Source organism: Colossoma macropomum, unplaced genomic scaffold, assembly GCF_904425465.1.
Source record: "Colossoma macropomum unplaced genomic scaffold, Colossoma_macropomum, whole genome shotgun sequence".
Taxonomy (NCBI): domain Eukaryota; kingdom Metazoa; phylum Chordata; class Actinopteri; order Characiformes; family Serrasalmidae; genus Colossoma; species Colossoma macropomum.
In genome coordinates, this window is record NW_023494806.1 from 10,100,419 (window position 1) to 10,123,198 (window position 22,780).

General features: G+C 38.1%; 1 protein-coding gene across 1 annotated transcript in view; it reads right to left on the minus strand.

The window, feature by feature from the left end:
- The window catches only part of npdc1b (neural proliferation, differentiation and control, 1b), a 47,205-nt gene that overhangs the window by 13,587 nt on the left and 10,838 nt on the right, over window positions 1-22,780 (minus strand). Inside the window, 1 exon segment of the mRNA XM_036599136.1 lies at window positions 8,389-8,535. Coding sequence (XP_036455029.1) covers window positions 8,389-8,535 — 147 coding nt within the window.

Sequence of the window (22,780 nt, forward strand, 5' to 3'; positions counted from 1 at the left end):
TATTCAAACCACCAAACAATTAAAAGTACAAACAAAACTCTGGACAATGCTAATTAGAAGAACACCAGGCAGGAATTCAAATCTGTCACTGGGCTTAAGGGCTGATCACTCATTAAGTCTGAGTCTCCAAACTCTCTCTGAACTCTTATATATCTGATCAGCAGGGTCTATGTGTACACACTGCTGGAAGGATAGTGCTACATGTAAGGTTTGAGGAACAGGTGGATCTGCAGCTGCCATTTAACTGCATTGATCCTGAAAGGTAAGAATACACAAAGTATGTATGAATATTGTGGCCATAATATAACTCTCCCGCTATTGTTAAATGTAAAACTCAAATGCAAAAAAATCTTGGTGTATTGTGTTGTTGTGTTTACATATATTCCACTTCTGTGTAAGTAATTCATCCCAACTGTGTATTCATACACAGAATCATACTATGAAAAACTAGATTAAGCTCCACAGATGCTTCTGTTCATCCTTCCACTGTGAAAAGACAACTCAACACTGCTATGGGTCTGAAAGGATGTGTAGCTGTCAAGAAGCTATTATTGAGAAAAGAAAAGAAAATTTGCAAATCAAACAAAGAAGCTGCTGGTGTTCTCAGAACAATGGACTGACCACCCCAGAGTCCAGACCTCAACATCACTGAATGTGTTGTGATTACTTGTATCATGAGAAGCAGAAAGTTCAACCAACTTCTAAGACAGAACTTTGGAGGTGTGGAAAAATATCCCTGCAGATTTCTTTCAAAAGCTGAAAGCAATGCTCCTGAAAAAATGGAAGCTATAATAAAGACAAAAAGTGCACAAATAAATACTGAAAAAATAATATATGAGATTGTTGAGGCTTCGGTGTAATTTTCCGTTAAACATATGTTTTCTGTTTTCTGTCTCCTCACGCTGAAAAATGAATAACTTGTACAGTTTTGACTGGAAATTTAATAAAAGTAGGGTGGTCTCTGACTTGCGCGCTATGCTAACTGCACCAAATCACGGTGAGATCTGTGATTTTATAATACACTGCATGGTTTCCTAAAGAATCATGATTCAAATTAGTCCATTGTGAGGTCAGAGGTTTAATGTGATGTAATTGGATCCACATATTCAGAGTGTTTAAACTGGTGTATAAGGCAAAGGCCAAAGATCATCCAATCAGCACACATGTCGCTGCCAACCATCCAATCAGCTATAAGCTCAGGATCTGCAGAAAATGAACCTCTCAATCTCAGTATGCTTAGTTTGTCACTTACCAACACTGGCAATTGAACTAAATACACTGAAACTGAGTGTGCTTTTTCCACCTTTTTTCTCTTTTCAATTACCAAGATTGTTCATTAAATCAGGCATGTGGAGCTCAAGTACATTTCTCTTTTCTGAATGACAATTACCATCACCAGCAAAAAAAAAAAAAGCATTTATATTTCTTCATTAATCCCAGTATTAACACAAGCTCTTACACTCTTACTTTGCCAATCAGCCTCATAAACAGGCTTCTTAACATCTTTCACAAAAACAATAAACGCTGAATATTTTCACAGTGTCGATCTGACAAAGAGGATGAGCCAAAACAATCTGAGAACATGTGTGAGGAATATGAACCAGCTGATAATCAGAGAGCCGCAGGGCTGAAAAGCAGAGAAAACCTTCACAGACTGCAGAAGATGGAGAGAAGACCAGCAGAAAGGAGAGGTAGAGGTAGGGATGGAGGGGTGTGCTGAATGTGTACTGCTGCAGGGTTTATTACCTCTGCCGGCTGATTTGTATTGACTATGTGTCGAAATCCCTGGCACTGCCAAGTCCTGGCTCTGCACTTCAGATATTACGCTATATTTCAGAAGGCAATGGACGGTCCAACCTCTTCGTTTCTCGTGCGCAAGGTATTGTGAATAGCCACAGATGCTCCGTCCACAGAGGTACATGGACCATCTAAAATGTACTGTACCCCTAAAAGGCCACAATTGTCTGATTTTTTTCAACTGCACTCTGATTGGCTGTCTGTACTGCTGTGTGTTTGCACTTCTGTGCACCATTTTTTTACAGTCTAGTGGGAAACAGTAGCAGTTACTTTCAGAACAAGAAACTGAAAAAAGGTTTTGTGCTTTGTATGTGTTAGTGGGCAGTTTTCTTTAGTGGCTAGTAAATGGGATAATCGATGCATGTTTGCTGCCACAAAGCACTTTGTTTCACATGGGACTGTTTTTGTTGCAGCCCTGTTTTGACTATCATCTGTCCCTATATATTGCGCAAAAACTGAGGGAATAACTGAACCAACAGCTGCCTTAGGGACGATGCCAAACCATGTGTGCTTCTTTATTTTTGTTTACACACATACATATATATATATATATATATATATATATATATATACAAAAAACCTGTATATCCATTTTTGTTGTTTTTTATTTTTTTTATTTTAATTTGAAAAAAAAAGCAACAACAACAAAAAAAAACTGGGTAACACTTTATTTGGATAGTCCACTTTAAATGCTTTGTAGATACTTAATTTACTTTCAAGTTACATTCAACTAAATATCTCCTAAATTGACGATCATTTTCTTTAACTCTAAACCTGCTCTAATCCTAGCCCTAACCTCAACCCAAAACCTAAACCCAACCCTCACCCTGGTCCTAGCCCTAACCCTGGTCCAAATCCTAACCCTAACCCCACCACTGTTTAGAATTTAGAGTTTCAACAGATAGTTTGTTAACAATTTGAACATCTGTAGATGATCTATAGGAGACTGTAGTTGACTATCCAAATAAAGTGAGACCAAATTTTGTTTCTCCATCCACTACTGACCACTTTGGGCATCTAACTTGTACTTGGAGCTCTGGGCGTGCTGGTCAAACAAAAGCAGGAGTTGTAGGCTAGTTCTGTGCTCTGATGCAGCTTAATATTGTTTTAAAAACTTTATTTTCAACCAACGCCACAACACAAGTGTGACACAAGTGTTTCTTGCTTCACTTCAATAATCTAATTGGTTGATGCTCAGCTTATTTTCATACAGTTTGTCCAGCATGAGATAGCAGAGACAGCAGGTTGAACATCAACTGTGGTTATACGAGTGAAGCTGTATCTTGTCATCTCTCTCCAAATAAATAAAAAAGGGAAACAATCCACAGCATTTACCATGATGTCACTGTGATCGTCACATACATGCTGCTAAATATTTCAGCACCTCAACTTAAAACAGCTTCCCTGTTCATTTTGAATGCAGGTTGACTTTCAGGCGTTTAATCGCTTTTGGGCCTGAAGATTTTCAACATGTACTTTTAAGAACAGTTTGGACAGAAAAGCTGTTAGAGATGCAAACATAGATTTCTGTCCCAATCAGGATAACCAATAAATAGCACCTTTGTGTGGCCGACTGGAAAGTACTCAACAATTAATATTACTTAGAAAATTTCAAAAGAGGGCAAGGTGTCCCCAAACATTTGAGCAGCAGCGCATGATGAAAGAGAGCTGGGGTTAAGAGCAGAGCGGTAGAGAGCAGGCGGTCTGTATGCAGTCGTGATTTCCCTCTGCGAATCGCTCGTCATCCCAGCCACTGCAGCACGCAGAGCGCAAAGCTGCATTTCATCTATTCCCGCTCTCTCTCTCTCCTCCTGTTGCACCCTTACTACTGTGGTGTGAGAGAGAGACAAGCAAGGATGTGAGAGAGGGCAGGGGAAGGAGTGAGAGAGGGAAAGATAAAGAGAGCATGAAGGAAAGAAAAGGAGTAGAAAAAAGCAAAAAGACAGGGAGAAGGAGAGAATGGCAGAAAAGGATGGCGGGAAAACCTTGAAATGCCAGCTGCCTTTTACATTATATGAACATCTCATAAAAAATGGAACAATATTCATTTTCAAAATCAATCCTTTCAAGCTTTTAAGCTTCTTTCTTGCATTCTTAAAGGAACAGTTTGGCAAACAATCCAATCCAATCCAGTCAATAGTCACCCAAATCTTTTCTGTAAATAAACCCGAATTTCTGTTCACAAGTCATACTGCAGTCTAAACCACATCGTCAGGTCTGCGCAACCTTAATAAAAAATCTGGATGCAGGTTGAGAGAAGTTCTGGGGGTGTATTTATGGAAAAGATTTGGGTGAGTATTGACTTCTAGTATAAGCCTTGAAGCTCCAGCGCTAAATTTGAGAAGCAGAATTTGGAAAGCAAACATGTCGTGGCTGATCAAATACAACTGGGGTAAGTGGACAAATAGGTACATTTGATTTTTCACCAAACACTCCTTTAAGTTGAGATCCTTTTCTTTCTCCTATAAAACAAATTACTTGGGTCATTCTCCATTTTGAGCGGGAATTCAGATGGATACTTTAAAAAAAAAAATCAATTTCTTTCATCCCAAAACTAAATGACATTAATATGTCTATTGATGTCTCCTATTATCATGTATGCAAAAAGGAGAGCTTAATCCCACACATATTTTACAGTCACTGGTGTTATATGAATATGGTATAACACCAGTGACTGTGACTCCAGTGACATTCTGGGTAAAATTGAGGATTTTGTAAATTGGCTGACTCATTGGTGGTCAGGTGACCTTGTCCAACTATTAAAAATCAGTAATAAAAATTATATATGACATTATTTTGAGAAATTTTAATTACCCACCCATTAAAGCACATAACACGGGTGACACATATAAGTTATGTGCTGCCTGATAAACAAAATTATTAATAAATTAAAGAAATATAGTGAGCTAGTGTGACTCGCCTTCCACTCTGATGAGCCTCGACCCAAAGAAGCAGTTTAATAGAGTTGAAAATATGTTCAAATGTGATGAGTCTTGATAACACCAGTGACGAAAATCTCTTTGACAAATTAATTTTCTAAATAAAATATATATTTTTTAATGTAGTATAACGTTGTTGATATGAAAAGTAAACCTGAATCTGTTTTATACAAATTCCTAAGTTAAACCTCTTAAAAATATTGTTTTATGGTAAAAATGATTTCTCAAATGTTGAAAATTGGTTTTGTGATGAGCTGCTTTACAGATGCAGAGCGACTATGAAACATGATTAAAAAAGAAAAATCAGAGAAATCATGAGGGGAAAGTATTAATTAATCTTAGTTCAACTGTGTAAGTGTACATACCGACTTTTGGAGCTGTGCCTAATAGTTTAAGCATCTTTTTAAGCCCTGCAACCTTTGTGACATGCAGGATGATCCATTTATTTTCTGGGTTTCATTTTTTACACATCTTGAAAATGACATCTGCCCTTCACCTTGTGAACATCTCATGACGAATGGACCAATATAAATAGTCCATCTTGTCACATTAACATACACTAAAGTCAAGAACATTTTTCCTTCTTCTTAAAAGTTAGGAAGTACAAGGTTTTGTTATAACAGTGACAATATATAGCTTGTATGTATATTTATTATGACAGTGACCAACTACTGCAGGGCAGACATAAGGCAGTATATGTGAGTGGGTGGTCACTTTAGTGGATTTCAGGATTAATTCCACTCAAGCCCAAAAAATGTGGAGAGTGAATTACGGACCCCAGAACTATTGGCCCTAATTTTCTCTCAGCTCTGACTCAAATGTTCGTCATTCTGCGCTGTCCAAAGACCCCATTATGTGGCTAAATTGCTCTTAATAGGGCTGTGTATATCGGACATGAAATCACACAGAGGGACCAAGAAATGAAATTGCTGTTAGTGAGACAATTTTCCCTCGCTGAGGATAAAGACGCTCCGTAGCCGTGTGGCTTGATGCTGAATTATAGCCATAGAAACAGTGAATCACTTGGCTTAGTCAGATCTAAAAGCATGTGGTTATAATAACAGTGGTGACTGTTGGGCATGACTGCGATGTGGCTCATGAGGAGGAGGATGATGATAGTGAAAGTGACGATGATCCCACCATTTTACACTTTACTGGAAAGAACGTTCCACAAATGCTGAGTGCTGGATCAGCATACAGTTGTCATCCACACGTTCACTGCCTACTGATTCACAGTCCTACACCAGTTCACTCTTAAGAACAAAGGGTTCTTTAAAGTGATGCCTCAGAAGAACCAGTTTTGGCTATATAAATAACCATTCAGTGGATAGTTATTTAAATAATTACTTTTGTAAATGAGATGCTTTCATAAAGTTTAAAGAACCTCCACATACCAAGGTTCTAAAACAATTAAAGTAGCAAGCCAGTCCAGTAGCAATTGTATTTTTAAAAGTATAGGGGATGTATGATCATCCATTTGTAACAGAAAAGGAGGTCGATTAGTTGTCATTAAGCATATTTAAAGAAAAATAACCACAAGGTTTCAAAATTGGCTGCTCACTCATGTGAAGCTGGCCTGCCTGTGTCCAGTGTGTTCAGTCCTGCTTCTAGTGGCTGCAGTTTGTATTTCAGTACAGTTTTAAAGCCCTTACCCATTGAGCGCTATTAATTTCTGCGTTTTATCTGGACGTCAATAAATTAACCAGAGCATGCGTACAACTGAACATCTCACAAAGCAAATTTTTCAGACGCTAAAAACGCAACATTATCTTTTCATCCTCTGTTAAATTTTTCCAAACATCCAGAGGCAACCCGAACTCACTCGACTCATCACTGTTTTTTCTGGTATTGGCATGGTAACAACCAAGATGACGGATCAGTTGTGTCCCAGCAACTAGAACTTCTTCAGGAACGTCAAAATAATTAGTCTGCTCTATGCCTCATCTGCTGTATGAGGGCTTCAGGCTCCTATAGCTTTTCCAAAGGCTCTAAATGACCTTATAGCATCGCTTACATCACAGAATGTCTGTTTATGTTCCAACATGTGATCTTAGATCTGCAGATACTGGACTTCTACAAATACCTTCCATAAAATACAGAAAACATGGAAAGACTCTTTCAGTTCTTACATTTCTAAACTGTGGAGCTCAGTTCATCTTTTACTAGACAGTCAAGCTCAGTTCACATATTTAAAAAACATCTGAAAACATATTTCTTTAACTTAGCTTTCAATTAAAATTCTGTCTTTTTGTATTTCTTTTTTTACTTGATGTCATTGCCTATTACTGTAAAACATCACCATCTGTCTGTCAAACAGTATCTCCATTTTTTCGATTTTTTTTTTATATCATTTGAGCACAGCAGCTCTTTTACATTGTGTCAAAATTTCATGATGACCGAACCAATAGAAATGCTCCAAAATTGCTTTGAAAAAAATCTCATTACATTAAGTTACATTGAAAGTAAAACTTTTTATGCCTTCTCCTTTAAAGTTACCATTTCAGAGATATTACTTTTTTGGACAGCAGCAATATATAAGTTGACTAGTCTGTATCACAACAAAATCTAATCCATGAAATGGCAAGTTTCTAGGAAAAAAGCTTTCTTTTTTGACTCAATTTTCTCCAAAATTGAATAATTGCCAATTCCACCTGTTAGCCAGGTCTCCCCCAAGCACGCAATGCTGGGAGGGTGAAGGCTTCCCCCAAACACATGGAGCACCACTGTATCCATTTAAACTGCTACTAAAGCAACACCAGTGGAGGGCTCAACACACTTGGAGGAAAGCGCTAACCGCCAATTCTGTTACATCAGCTAACAAATGGCCATGTTGGTGACCATTCTGCTTAGTGACTGCGGAGAAGAATAGCCATGCTGCCCACTAAAAGAGGGGGAGGGCACTTGAGCTCTCCTGCTTTTTTGGCCACGGAGATAAGTCCAACGCTTAGACAGAAATTCAGAAACAAACAACTTACCTAAATTTAAAATATGTGTAAGTAATCTTGGTCCATTTCTGTTAACGAAAGTTCAGACAATGTAAAGGACAGCTTCTATTTTCAAATGATGCAAAGATAAACAAAATGAAAAAAAAACAGAGTTACAAATTTTTGATATAATTGTGGCGTTTTGTGATTTCTGGTGCTGTATGATATACTGTTATCTATAAAAACAAATAAAAGTCTGCCGAAATTGAGGCACAGTCACTTCTATTAGTGTTTGACATTTTTTCTAAATTAGATCTTTTTCCCTACTCCTTTATGTGATTAAATATTTACAGAAAAAACTTCAAAATAAAGGCAGAACAGTGACATGTTCACCACACCAGCACTTCCTCATCAAAAACCTCTTTAAGGATATACTTCATTCTTCTACACTCTGTTTTGATATGACAGTAATGCTGTGCAACCACAACCTAATATATATTTATGAGCTCTGTCTATAAAACAGAATACAAAGTATATCTGCAGTGTGAGTAGATTTACTGACTAGCGCTGAGGTCCACAACTGCAGTATTCAGACACAACTTCTTATTAACCCTCATTACAGGCCGCCTCACTGCACTTTGCTGATCAAAACAACTAGCATGACAGGGACACTTCCTTTGTCTTCCTCTCGGCTGCAGACACTGGGTTATACTTTAGACGATACTTACTGAAGTGGTTCCGTCTCCTGACCACACATTTCCCTTTCTTATTCTCCACCAGAGGAGCCAGGCAGGGGCCGCAGTGGGACGAGCCGGGCTGGCAAAAGTGGCGGCCCTCTCGGGCGCAGTCCAGGCTGCGGGGGCACTGACCTACGGCTGAAAAACACACACAGAGATCCATATAAATACAGCTTTCAGCTGTCAGTCAGTCAAACAAACATCTGATGAGCAAACAGCCTCAGAGTACAATGGGCCACACAGCTTTAGTACCTTAAGTAAGCGAACGTTATATGGTCTATTTATTATGTAATAAAATCAGACAGGAGAAATCAATTGAGCTTCTTGAGCAGCTGTAGGCCTTCTAACTACGCTCTATGATGCAATGAATTTTCACAGCTCCTCCAACGTATGCTGTTCCCGGAAAGCAGAGCAGGAATACAGCCGGCGGGTAATATACTATTACTGTAAGCTCCTATTACAGTAAACGATGAAACTCTGACTTGAGTCACTATGACCTGAAAGATTCATAAAACACAAAGCCCTGGGGAGCAAACACATGATGCAGCAATTCAGCTCGCTCACGCTGGGCAAAAGAAAGCTATACAAGGCAGTGATTAAATGGTAATAAAAAAAAATGAAAAACAGACAAATAGGCTACTTATAAATCAGGCTGACTGAGCAATTCTCAATGCCTCCGAGCTGAAATACTGCAGACGTGCAGTTAATTAAAGTAAGGTCACGTTTTAGAGAGACCCAACACAATTCTGCTGCAGTTGGGACAAGAAAAAAACAGCAGCAAGCTGTGCAGAAATACATACTGTAATATTTTTATTTATTTTGTCCTTAATTTGTAAATGATGAAGTCCCAGAACACAGACTACTGGTGGGGGCACTTCACTATAGGGGCATATTATAATGCATTTGTAATGTGCTTCTTAATACCTAAGAAGCAAGGAGCTGGTAATTAACTGGCTGCTTATTACTACATTATTAGGCAATAACTAGGGTGAATTAAACATTTTCCAGAGCATTTTAATGTGCTCAGTAAGCCTTAATCCAGTGGTGGGTAATTAAGCAGTAATTAAGAGTAAATTAGTCATTATCCAGAGCACTTGTAATGCTCTTATTAAGTCTAAATAAGCCAGTAGTTGGTATTTGACTACTTTTTTACTGCATTAGCAATTTTTATCAGCAACATTATTTTCAGTAATTAGTGTGAATTATACATTTTCAAAGCATTTTTATTTGTGAGTTATACACCAAAATCGTTTGCACAACATTTTAGGTGTCCATAATTGCCCTTAGAGTGTAAAGGGTGCATTAGACATGCAGTTCAGTCTGAGCTTTCCTCATAACGTTCGCTCTCACAACTAACAAATGTGTTAATGAGGCTCTTAAGCAACGTACGTTCTCTCATACTCGTGTTTCCCAAAACTAAACAGCTTCTACTGTGTGAGTAGTTAATAATGAATGTCTTAAGCCAGTAGTTCTTATGAGGGATGAACAATCACAACAGTAATGAGCACATTTGCAATTGAAAAAGTATTGGTGTCACTTTTATTACCTTTCCTGACGCTGTGCATGGCTAAACAGCAGTTTTAAGTGAAAGTGCAAACATGTCAGAGTGCTACTTTTCCACATTTTGTTGTTATACATACCAAGTTGTTCTAGAATATAATGATTTTTCTTGAAACGTCTACGTGTTTTTAATATGTGAACGAGGTACTGGAGTCTCTAGAATTTTTTTAATACATAATTAAATATATAATTACCCTATATCGCTGCTGTCTGAACAAAACCTTATATCTACATTTTTGTTGTTTTTCAGTTTTTGACATAATTTGAAAATGCCTGTTCTTTATGTATGTAAATTTCATGATGAATGGTCCAGAAGAAATGGCCCAAAATGACTTGTTAAAAATTCTGGTACCTTTGACTGACATTAAAAGTAAAGTGTTTTTTCCTTCTCCTATAAAGTTATCATTTTGGAGATACAAGCTTTTGTTCCAACAGCAGCGATATCTATCTATCTATCTATCTACACATACATACATACATATATATATATATATATATATATATATATATATATATATATATATATATATATGCTAGTAATACTACTACTCTACCTTAAACCCTTTTAAGTGACCCATATATGCAATACGTCTCTCCTAACATCTTGTTTCATTATTTTCACTCCTTTATATCATTGCATATTGTAACAAGGGTAAACAATCTTTCAAAAAAGCAGATTCTAAACTTTCAACTAAAACTATGTTTGTGTTTGTAGAAGTGGGTTTTATTATGATTTGAAATTGATGAAAAGTTATTGTGGAATGTACAGTCTTGTTTTGCGGTTAGGACAAAATTTTGACATCAAACAGAAAAATGCAGACTCAAACCTGTTGATACACAATCTGGTTTGAATGAGTGTAATTCGTTACATAAGTAAGCAATTACTATGTAACTACATTTGAGTATAGAAAATGAAAGTACTAACTCTAGACACTTAAAGGTTCAGATCAAAAACAATGTGCTTAGATAGCACTGACTTGTGCTGGGCATTAAGTCATTTTTATCACACTAGAAGCCAGGGTCATTTCCACGGTGCCACCAGACTTCTCGCCACATAACATCTCTCTGAAGGTCACGCAAGTCAGTCTGTGACATTAACTCCCTGCCGCCGCAGCTCCCTGCCGCGCTGCGTGAGCCACTGCTGCTGTTGTTTTGGCGAGGAGGCTGCTCTTGGCTGTCAGGAGAGATCTATGAGAGCGGGGCAGTGATGTCGCTTTTGTGGCGGTCACGGCCTCCGAGGAGAGATGTGGGTCAGCAGGTGGGAGTGGAGATAAGACAGCAGGCTGGTGCTAAAAAACACCTTCGTTTGAAATATCATGTCGCACTGAGAGCAACACAACAAACTAACACCAAGCAGCTAGCTAGCAGCTCCATGCTGGGGAAGTGGGTGGGAGAGAGATGACCACGGCCAGCTGGTGTGCTAGCTCCACACACACTGCTCTGTGCTAATGCATTTCTTCACTTCTGCAGCGAGCAGAAGTCGAACAAAGGCCTGTCAGATGCAGCTTATGCTTTGAAGCTTGAAGATGCAAATAAAGATGGTGGCAAGACGCAGCTTTTGCGTTAGCTAAGCTAATGATATTAACCCTTCATGACCATGAATGGCCTGCAACCTCTGAAATCTCTCAACATTTTTCTGACCTAAAAAATAAAAAATTAATTCATTAGGCTACAATTGACTAGTTAGGACAGGTCAGGCAGGTCAATAATTGCCATTGTGAATTGTCGGCTGATGACAGTTCCAGAGTGTAAGAAACTCTTTGACTCTTCAAACCTTGTGCTAACATTCAAAAATGCCTACAAAGCAGAGGATGGCTATAAAAAAGACATCAAAGTGCGTCCAGATCACAATTTCCACTGTCTGAAATGTCATTAAGAAAACTCTCAGATAGAACAGTCTGTATGCTGGCCAGAAAGGCAAAGCAAAACCCCCATATGACAACAAAAGACCTGCAGGAAGGTTTAGCTAATGCAGGCATGGTGATGTACTGTTCTACTGTGCTGATCTACATGGAAGGATGAAAACCTTACCTGCGACCTCATCACAAAAGTCAACAACTGAAGTATGCAAAACAATATCTAGACAAGCCAGAGACATTTCAGAAATGAGTTCTTTTAACTGATGAAGTAAAAATAGAACCCAAAGACCCAAATGATCAAAGGTTGGTGGAGAAAAAAGGAGCAGTATTTGATGAAAAGAACACCTTGTCAATTGTTAAGCATGGGGATGAATCTCTTATACTTTAGGGTTGTGTGGCAGCCAGTGGCAAAGGAAACGTTACACAGGTAGATGGAAGAATGGATTAATCTAAATATCAGCAAATTCTGAAAGCAAATGTGTCACAGTCAGTCAAGGAACCGAAGCTGAAAAGAATAGAAAGAATGGCTTCTACAATAGGGCAATGATTTAAAACATACCTCAAAATCCATCATGTCTCCTGACTTGAACATGATTAAAAAATTGTGAGTAGATCTTAATCATGTTGTAGATGGAAGAATTCATTTTTACAAGATCACTTTCCAACCTGTTTTTTAACCCTTAGAACCAAACAGGCTGTTTTTGTTACAGTGCCTATAAACCTGATATATATTTAAATTAATGGGCGGGGCTAAATTACTATAAGCTGAATATGCAGATCATGTAAATGTGTGGGTTTTAAGGACATCACAAACTGTTTTTCCAGTTTAGTTTCCATAGGAGGACTCTATGGACTGTGAATGGTATGCTTTGAAACTTCAACAGTGCTTACTTCAAACTCTTCTATTTAAAAACGATGAAATAAAATTTTGTTTCCTATGATATGAGCTCTTTAATAATTCTGATACCCAGGTATGACTACAGTTCTTTGTGGAAGCAAAAAGCCTATTGCTATAAAGAAATGCTTGGAGGTGTGAGTAAAGGTTGCACTGCCAGATGGTAAAGCTACTGCTGATGTGTAAGCAGCAGAGGGAAACAAATAATTAGCACTAAACTATCAATATTAACCCTTGACTTGCACCTGTGAATGGCTCTCAGCTTTTGAAACCTTGGCTGCAGTTGCCATAACGACTGCCATGGCAACCGGGAGAGTGTGACATCATCAGATGTGAGTCACCAGGGTGCAGATCTGACTGAATGGGGGAGGAGGAGGGTGTCTTTGGGACAAACTGGCATAAAATAGGCAAATCAGTGACGGAAAAAGTCTTACTTAACCTGTGAACAAAAAATAAGATGGGACTTTTCTATGAGCTGCAAAATCATATTATCTGTAACTATTCTCCTCTCAAGCACAGGTTAACTAACTGTTTGTGACTATAATTAACAGGACTATATAGTTGCTGTAACAAAATCTCTCATCTCTGAAAAGGTAACTTTATAAGAGCAAAGAAGCAAAAAAAAAAAACATTCTTAATTTGACTGTATGTTAATGTAATGAGATTTTATGATGGATTGTTTCTTGTGGTCCATTCTTCATAAATGATCACATAACGTGCAGATGGTGTTTTCAAATGGCATAAAGAAAAAAGCGATTTTGATATGACACTGACGATATATTTACATATTTTAGATTATACAACATGTTAATAAGCCCTTTTACAAGCACTATGAATCATATTGCCCACTCAGAAATTACTGGAAGCGAGTTCAAGCCAGTTCAAACAGCACTGCGCCTACCAAAACGTAAAATATGTACATTTCCCAAGATACTCAAAGCTAGGCAGAGGTAACATCAGTCAGAAACCTAAAGTTGGAAATTACAGGGTCCCTTTCATGGAAAACTGACTTTTCCTTGCTTGTTTTAAAATTTAAAAGTTGTAGTATGTAAACAACGTACTGTTTACTGCCCAGTTCATACAGTCCATATGTGAACACTAATCCACAAAAAAGCCTGTTCTGACTGAATTGTTTTTGTGATGTCACAAAATTGACTAAATTACATACATCTTCCTACTCGGGCTAAAGCAGTTCAGCTTTGCCCATTCAGGGTAAAGTTCAGCCCAGACTGTTTTGAACGAGGCACTAAACAGGGCAGCCAATCAGAAAAGAGGTCATTTACACATATTAGTCTCAAAGAAAAAGCAACATAAACAGCCTCTGAATGACTTTCATGGTTGAATTGTGTAAGAATTTTTTTAAAAAAAGCTTTTTAAAGTCTGGGGTTTACTGGGGGCATTTGCGGGCTGGAGGTTAGGGAACCAGCCTTGTGACCGCAAGGTCGCCGGTTTGACCCCCTGAGCTGACAGGACATGACAGCTGACAGGACATGACTGGTGCCTTTGGGCATAACACCTAACCCCCAACTGCTCCCCTATTCCTGGGCACTGTGGATAGAGCTGCCCAGTGCTCTGGGCAAGTGTGCTCACTGCCCCCTAGTGTGTGTGTGCATTCACTAGTGTGTATGTGGGTGTTTCACAGCACAGATGGGTTAAATGTGGAGGTGATTAATAAAGGGTAACTTACTTAGTTACTACACTGAATACAAAACAACTCTTTGAACTGAAGTTCATCAGTTAAATAAAACATATGGCATCAGCTGAGTTATTGCTAAAATAAGTAAACTGACAGCACTTGTATTAACGTAATATTTTATTCATGTAGAACAAAACAAATCAGGTCAATTCACAGCACTCTGTTTTCAGTACACAAACTACACCAAGTGTCTGTGCTAAAACTGCTAAAAGACTGAACTGCAGTTACAGGGGCTTCAGCACTGTTTCCCTTCAATGCTGGAAAGAGAGGAACGGCACTGAGAGCAAAGCCTCAGACTACTGCTGCACCATATATCGTCTGTTACTTGTTATCGTGATATTGGCCTTTGCTGCACTGATATCACATAAGGCTGCAATATCCAAATGTTTTTTTTTATTGTGTGCAAATGAATTTCTTGACTAGTCACAGTTCCAGATGAGTCTTTCTCTGAGTGCTTCAAAAAAAATAAATCAAGTTAAATCATGCAGTCCAGCAAAAGTACTGTGCAAAAGTCAGAGAAGTGTTACATAGAAGTTATTCGTCTTTCAGCATCAGGGAAAAAGTAGAATATATGTTTAACAAACCATTAAACAAAAGCCAACTAAGTACAATATTTAATATAATATTTATTTCAGTATTTAGTTATTTATCATTTGCCATTATTACAGTTTCAGTTCTTTTCCAGAGACTTTGTTTTTCAAGAAATCAGGTTTTTTTTATCTATAAAGTTTGTGCAACAAAATATGGTTTAAAAACTGCAAAATATGGTTTTCTGAGCATATAAAGAGTACTTGTACACAGTATGACCAACTGCATGTTTCTTTAAAAAGAAGACATAACCAGTCTTGTTTAATTGGTTTTAGTGCAGGTCAGCTGAATGAATTTTTGATGGCAGTTTTTAAATGTGGCACTACTAGTGCACTGTGTCTGTGTCAAATATTGCAAAAAGTATCATCTATTGTAAAAATGTCTTTACATATTAGGATATGATATTTTTCTCATCTTGCCCAGCCCTAATAAAATTCATCTAGGCTCTGGGGTGGACCGTCCATTATTCTGAGAACACCAGCAGCTTCTTTGTTTGATTTGCAAAATCATTTTTTCCTTCTCTGAGTAAAGGCACAGTACAGTATTTTGCACAGTACAGTAATTCAGGCCAGTATTTAACAAGGTTCTATTGATTTACTGATGCATTTTGCAGTTACAATTGCAACACACAGTGATACAGTCATACTACCAGGTTTTTGTCCATATTGTGCAGCCCTAGAACAGACCTGCACTCTACCAGATCCTCAGCTGTTAGACACATGACATGATCTCATTAGTAAAGACCAGTGCATCTTCCACCACACACACACTCCAGAGATGAGAAGCCATCTTATGATACAGTGCAACTGCATTTCTTCACACGAAGGCCACCTCCAGCCCTGCTTAAACAAATGTTGTTCTACAACACTGGATCTGTATTTGCACCTAGATATGTACTGGAATCTTAAATCAGTTGTTCTCAATGTGGTTTAATAAGTCTGGATGACCAATATCATGATATATCTTCTTGTTATTGTGATAAATGACATCAGAGTATGCTTTTCTGAGGATATCACTGATAACGTCCACACTCGTACACTCTTAAAACATATGGTTCTTCAAAGGTTCTTTAGTAAAGAAGAACCTTGAACACTCAGAGAACCCTTTGCATGATTAAAGGTTTCACTCAATCAAGAAAGGGTTCTTGAGATTAATGGAGAATGTGCTATAGATGATTCTATATAGAACCTTTTTGAAAAGGGTTCTTCTGTTGTTACAAGCTTGACATTTTAACAATAGAAGAAACCTTTTGGGTGCTATATAGAACGTTTTCAGAAACCATCTAAACCATAGAACCATCTACAGCACATTCCGGATAACCCTCTTATTATGCAAAGACCCACTTAATCACGCAAGTGTTCAGGGATCTTTATAGAACTATATTCTTTACTAAAGAACCAGAAACAGTGAGAACACTGATCAACCGCACGGGTTTAGACCAATTATAGAGAGCCTGTAAGTATCCAGTGTATAGTTAGTGCAGGAAATGCATAGCAAGAAGTACTTAGCTGGATATCAGCCTATTATGCTACTTTTTTAAAGGGCATTCCAATTATTTTCCAAAATTCTGCATAATTCAATCACAGAGATAGAAAGAAGGTCATTCAGCTCTTTATTAGAAAGTTGTTGCAAACTGAGGGTTTAAAACAATCACTGTTCATATCCTTTTTATATTTGGCACTACTGTTTTGTGCATTTTGTATGTTCCAACCGGTTGGCAAACCTCATAAAAAAACAAACAAACGAACAAATCGTGATACATATTGTGTATCGTGGAAATGTCTTGAGGTATCCTGATGCTATATTTGTAGCACATCGGCTACAGTTAAGAACAAGTGCTCTGACTGAGCTCTTTTGGAGTTACGAGAGCAGAGGTGAAAGCTCTTAAGCCTAACATCCAGTTACACACACATACATGTCATCATGGGTCATCCCGCCCCATGTGCCTGGCTCTCTCGGCCCAGGCCAGAGTGGTTTGGATGGAGTTAAAGGTATGCATATCTGGCCCTAGCTCAGCTGAAGCTCAAGGTGACCCAGCCATGTTAGATTGGCTAGAAGAAAGAAACACAGCAAGCACACACTGCAAGGCCGTCCAGCCTGCTTCTAATCTTCAATAACTGATGAGCTTTCCAATAAATCATTCCATTAAAATGGCCAGCAGAAGTGCACTACAGAGGGGTGATACAATATTTACTGATAAGAATAATTACATTTTCCCATTTCAGTCAGATATTGGGATTACAGGGAATAATCACAACCAAAAACGAAGCAACACATTATTGCTTGTGTACACACCGAGGAGCACGTAGTAAGGAATGAACATTTTCATTCTTCTTGAACTCACTGAAATGAAGAACAGTGGACAAAAGAACTGTCAGGAAGAGGAGATTTGCAAAATGTAGGGGCAGTCAAAGCAATGCTACAACAAAACCAGACCCACATAAAACAGTGGTTTCTGCAAACAGCAGGATCACATTTGCTAGCTTCATTAAAAGCTTCATTTTAGAAAACAATCCAGCCAGTATGCGCTGGGAAAGGCAGTAGTCTGGATAGCCAATCAGAATGCAATTGACAAAACCCCAATATGTGGTCATCTTACAAGGTACAATAAATATAAGATGGTCCATATACTACTGTGGACAGAGCATCTGAGGATGAGACTCGGATGCTGTTAACGGCCCAGAAATTCTGCTACGCATCCAGAGATTGGAAAAAGGCTGTACACAGTATATAGAGATGGTTAGGTATTTGTGGCCCTTCGCTATCAGATGTCATAAGCCATTTACAGACCGCACACTTCCTCCGCCTCCTAAGAATACATTTCCTCTAGTATTCACTGTCGCTGAATAACAAAGGTTCATTTAGCGGAGCAGTGATGTGTGGCATGCTGCTCATTCGAGCTGAGATGTGATCTCACACTCGCGCTGTGTGTGACTAACAGTTTTTGTGTGCTGTGGAACAGGTAGAAGAGCCGAGAAGGCAGACAGGATGGAGCGTCCGTCCCCTTTTCGTCCTTTCTTCTTCAGTTCCACCACTTGCTCGCTCGCTTCTATTCTGCCCATGGGAAACTGCTCGCATTCCCCTCAATTAACAGTCGCCTAGCAACCTCCTTCATCTTTGACTGAGGGAAGAGGAATGAGATCCAATGGAGGTCTCAGACCTACTTTTAACATTATAACGCCCCCGCCGAGAACAGATCAGTGACTGACTTGTGTGCTGATATGATGTGGTGATATGTAGAAAGGTTCAGTCGATGCATCAGTTGACCAATAATATCGGCCAATACTGACATCCTTTACAGGTCAACATCAGCAAAAAAGTCTAACGAAGCATCAGTATTTATTGGCTTGTTTTATATTTAATGAATAAACACTCTCTGATCTCATCATTTCTTAGTATAATGCTTGTTTCTCTGCCTCTGTAGAGCAGCCGTAGGGGAACTCCAGGTCTGGTGAGCCAGATTTCCCCCCAAAATTGAGCAATTTTCCTGCTTAAAAACACCTAAATCAACTCATCTGTTAAAGCTGCACTACGTCATTTTTTTGTTAAAAATTGAAAGAAAAGCACGCTAAAATATGGTGTGTGTGCACTGCTGCGAGTCACTCGGTCATACATCTTACATCACACACACAGGCTCAGAAAGAATGTCGCTATCTGCTCACATCTGTTACAACAATACAGGGTGGACTGGTAAATCTAAACATTTCATGTTTAAAATGACAAAAAAAAAATTCGAACACATTTTTTTACGACAATAACTTGTTAAAATTAAAAAAAAAAAACAAAATTAAAATCTACAATATCTATATTATTCATTGACTTTTGTCATTTTCTGCTATTTAGTTCAAGAAATGTCAGTCATATTTGACAATTCATGACAATTTGATGATCTTTTCACTGCAGCTACTGGAGTTGGAGTTCAATTTTTAACCACATAAAATTATATTGGTCAGAATTAAGTAAAGGTGTGAGATATGGCAAAAATATATCACTATAATTCAAAACATTTTCTCCACAATATTCAGTTTTCTGAACGATTTTTATTGATACGCCTCACACACTGCACTGTACTAAATCCAACTAAGCAGGTCTAATTATGCTCTGTTTGTTATGAAAAATGCAGTTGGTCAGTGCTCTTTAAATACCAATGACATGCTCAGAAAAGCATACTGTAAAATAATGTTATGTTATTTACCACAATAACAGTAAATATTGTCATGTCCACCGGTTACCAGAACTATTTATCAATACTGTTCAACGGTCTTCATCTCGGTCGGATCCTAGTGTGTAGCTGTTTTCTCCAAGAGGTTTTGTCATAAACCGGAAATCTGTGGACCAGCTGAGGAAGAGAGACTGGGACACACAAGCCAGACAGAAGGCAAAAGAGGGCAAAGCTGAAGGCCTCACATGGTCTTTTCAGGGAGTTTCAGCTCAACCTGAAATGTCAAAGTGCTTTCTCAAAAGAACGATGACAAACAGAACCAGTGATCCAAAATCAAATAAATCATGTCCACATAATGAAATATATTTATCATGACCTCATCTGTCCATACCCGGCATGAATTACACGCAGTTCTCTTGTGGATGTTTGCCAGTAGCGGCATAATATTCACCTCCAGCAAATATTTATCTTTATCAGAACAGGAAGACATAATAGAGTGGACTGTTTGCTGTTCCATTCAATTTGCCCACCTATGACTGAGTACGAAAGTCATATAGGAACAAAGGTGTTGCCAAGTTATCTTAATCAAATGAAACTGATAGAAAGAGGAAAAAGAAAGACCAGGTTTAATTATAAAAATCTTTACTATCCACAACAGACCTTGAAAAACAGAACTCCCAAAAAGAAGATTAGAAGCTCCCAAAAACATGATTGTGTTGTGTTGCTAAAAGTCTAAGACCACCCTTCATTTATTTATGTTCATTCAAAACAGCTATTCAGTACAAGGTATTTATTTTTTCAGGAGATATTTCTGAGAAGATTAGATACAAGATAATCCACTTGCATAAGGAGAAGTGAAAGGGACATAAAAGGAAGAAAAATAGGAGTCTCCAAAAGTTCAAATTATTGAAAGCTATAGAAAAAATGGGACTTATAAGAACCATGCAAGAGCTGGCAGACCACCACAACTGTCCCCATCAAATAAACGGCACTTAAAGCTTTCATCTTTGAGAGGAAATCAAGCTCCACTATAGCTTCAGGTCTGAGAAGATCCATAGATGTTTCTGTCCATCCTTCCACTATGAGAAGACAACTCAATGATATGAGTCTGAAAAGATGTGTTTTTATTAGAAGGTGAAGAGAAAAAAATTGCCAATTTGACACAAAATTTGACATAGAAGCTGCTGGTGTTCTCAAAATAATGGACTGACCATGCAAGAGTCCGGACCTTAACACCACTGAACATACTTGGGATTATTTGGATCGCGAGAAGCAGAAAATACAACCAACTTCTGAGACTGAACTTTGCAGGTGTGGAAAAATATCAGAAAAACAGAAAGCATGTCTCCAGAAATGAATAAAATCTGTAATAAAGGTAAAGTAGGACACACTAAACACTGACAAATTTACATAGTTTAGTTGTTGAGGATTCTGTGCAATTTTCTGCTAAAATGTTTTGTTTGTTTCCCTTCGTGACACTGAAAAACTAATCACTTGTACTTAATGGCCCTTTTAACTGGAATTGAAATAAATGGAGTGTGGACCCGCACAGTGGGGGTACATTATTAGCCTTAGTCAATTCTAATAACACACGAACGCACAGAGGCAATCGACGTGAAACGATCTGTGTGTAACCTACAAATCCAGCACAATAAGAGTACAAGTTCACCCGACCAAACTCCTCCTACAGAGAGGAAAAAGAACATCTAATAATAATCCCGGACCCTGAAATAGCAAGGCCGCAGCGGCAGCTGTCACGAGTAATACCAATCACTGTGAAAAATGGAGACTCTCGCTATTTCAGCCTCGTCATCCACTCACATTAGTGTCTGCTTCCGGATTCACTCGGTATTCTGTGAGGCACAAGTGCGTTTATCTCGTTAATCAGAGCAGGAGTGAATCGCCGGTCAGAATCTTAATTTAGCAATGAACTCGGCTTAAACCAAACAAGAGGAGTCAAGTTGAGCCTTTAAAACATGATAAAAATAGGATTTAACACCTGAGATTCACAATTTTATGTAAAGAACTGTTGTATGTAGACTCACAGCTAGAAAAATGCTGTCACAGATTCAAATCACTCTGTTATACACAAAGCATAAGAAATAATTAAGATTTAAATATTTAAATATTTCATATCTGCCCATTAACTGAGAGCTTACTTAAAGAGGACCTATTATGCTCTTTTTTAACATAATTTTATTTTTGGGGTCTACTAGGATAAATTTACATGCTTCAGTGTTCCAAAACATTATTTTTCTCATACTGTACATCTCTATTCAACGTGTGTCTGAAACGCTCTATTAGAGCTCCTATGTCTTTAAGCTCCTCTTCCTAGTGAGCCCAGTGTGCTCTGAATGGTCAACCTGAACAAAGGTTCTCTTCCCGGCCTCCAGTAGTTGCTCTACACTGTGTGAGGGCATGCCAAGCTTACCGGTGGGCAGGCAATAAGGATTGAGCTACAAGATGATGCCATCTTGCAACAAAGGAAAAGGGCTGGAATTCCAACGAGGCATTTCAGTCAGCTGGGAAAAGTGGCTTCCTTTGAGAGACAGTTACTCCCTCTGGTGTGTACTTTGGGCTTTGTAACTTTGCAGACCATTTACATGCACAAAAAACTACATAACACACTAAAGGTAAGAAAAAACCAGAAAGCCATAATAGGCATAATCTCCTTTCAATAAACAAAAAACTAAATGTATGTGATTTCCTCTTTTTCCCAAATGTAGATCAGACAACTGGTTTGGTGTCTATAGGTCTTTAGTTTCGCATTACGAAGCTATAGACAAAGAAGGACACACAGTGTCACTGATGCGAAGCTAAACTCTTATAGAGCTATCTGACTGCTAATTGCGCCCTCTTGTGGAGAATGTGGTAACACTTTACTTGAACACTGTTACACTATACGTCGTGAACAGTTTATGGCAGCTCTCATATTCAGCAACATAACCATATAACAGTAGTAAAAGTGTAATAACTTAATTGTTCTTCTCCTGGCATGCTGAGCTGACCTGCGTTAGAGGCAGTTTGAAAAGTTGTGGGGGCTTCATGCGTCATGCTAGTCTTCACCTTCTTACAGTAGCACTGTGTAACAGAAGGAAATTTAACAAGCCAGTGGGATTGGCCACAACTAAAATGGAGAAAAATATAGCATAAATAAGGGCTGAGCAATATCACAATATACATCATTATTGTAATAAATTATGTCAAAATACAATATGCTTTTCTGAACAGATGGATATCGAAAGTACTTGTAGAACACTCATGTTTCACTATAAAGAGAGCAAAATTAGGCCAGTTTAACTGGATTTAGTGCAACACAGATTGAATAAAAATCATTGTGCTCATTTTTTTTGGTAGTATTTTTTCAAAATGTAGTACTACTGGTTCTATTTTTTCTCTGTTCCAACTGATCAAATTTCTGAAAAAATAAATCTTGTGACATATGTATCGTGAAAATTTCTTGAGGTATCCTAATAATTTTGCAATATTGCCCACCTCCAGTATAAATAAATGAATAAATAAATAAATAAAACCATGGGCAAGTCTATTTGAGATTACTTAACACTAGCCACGTTTACATGCAGCCTAATAATCCATTAATAATCTGACTAGTAGCTCAGTCA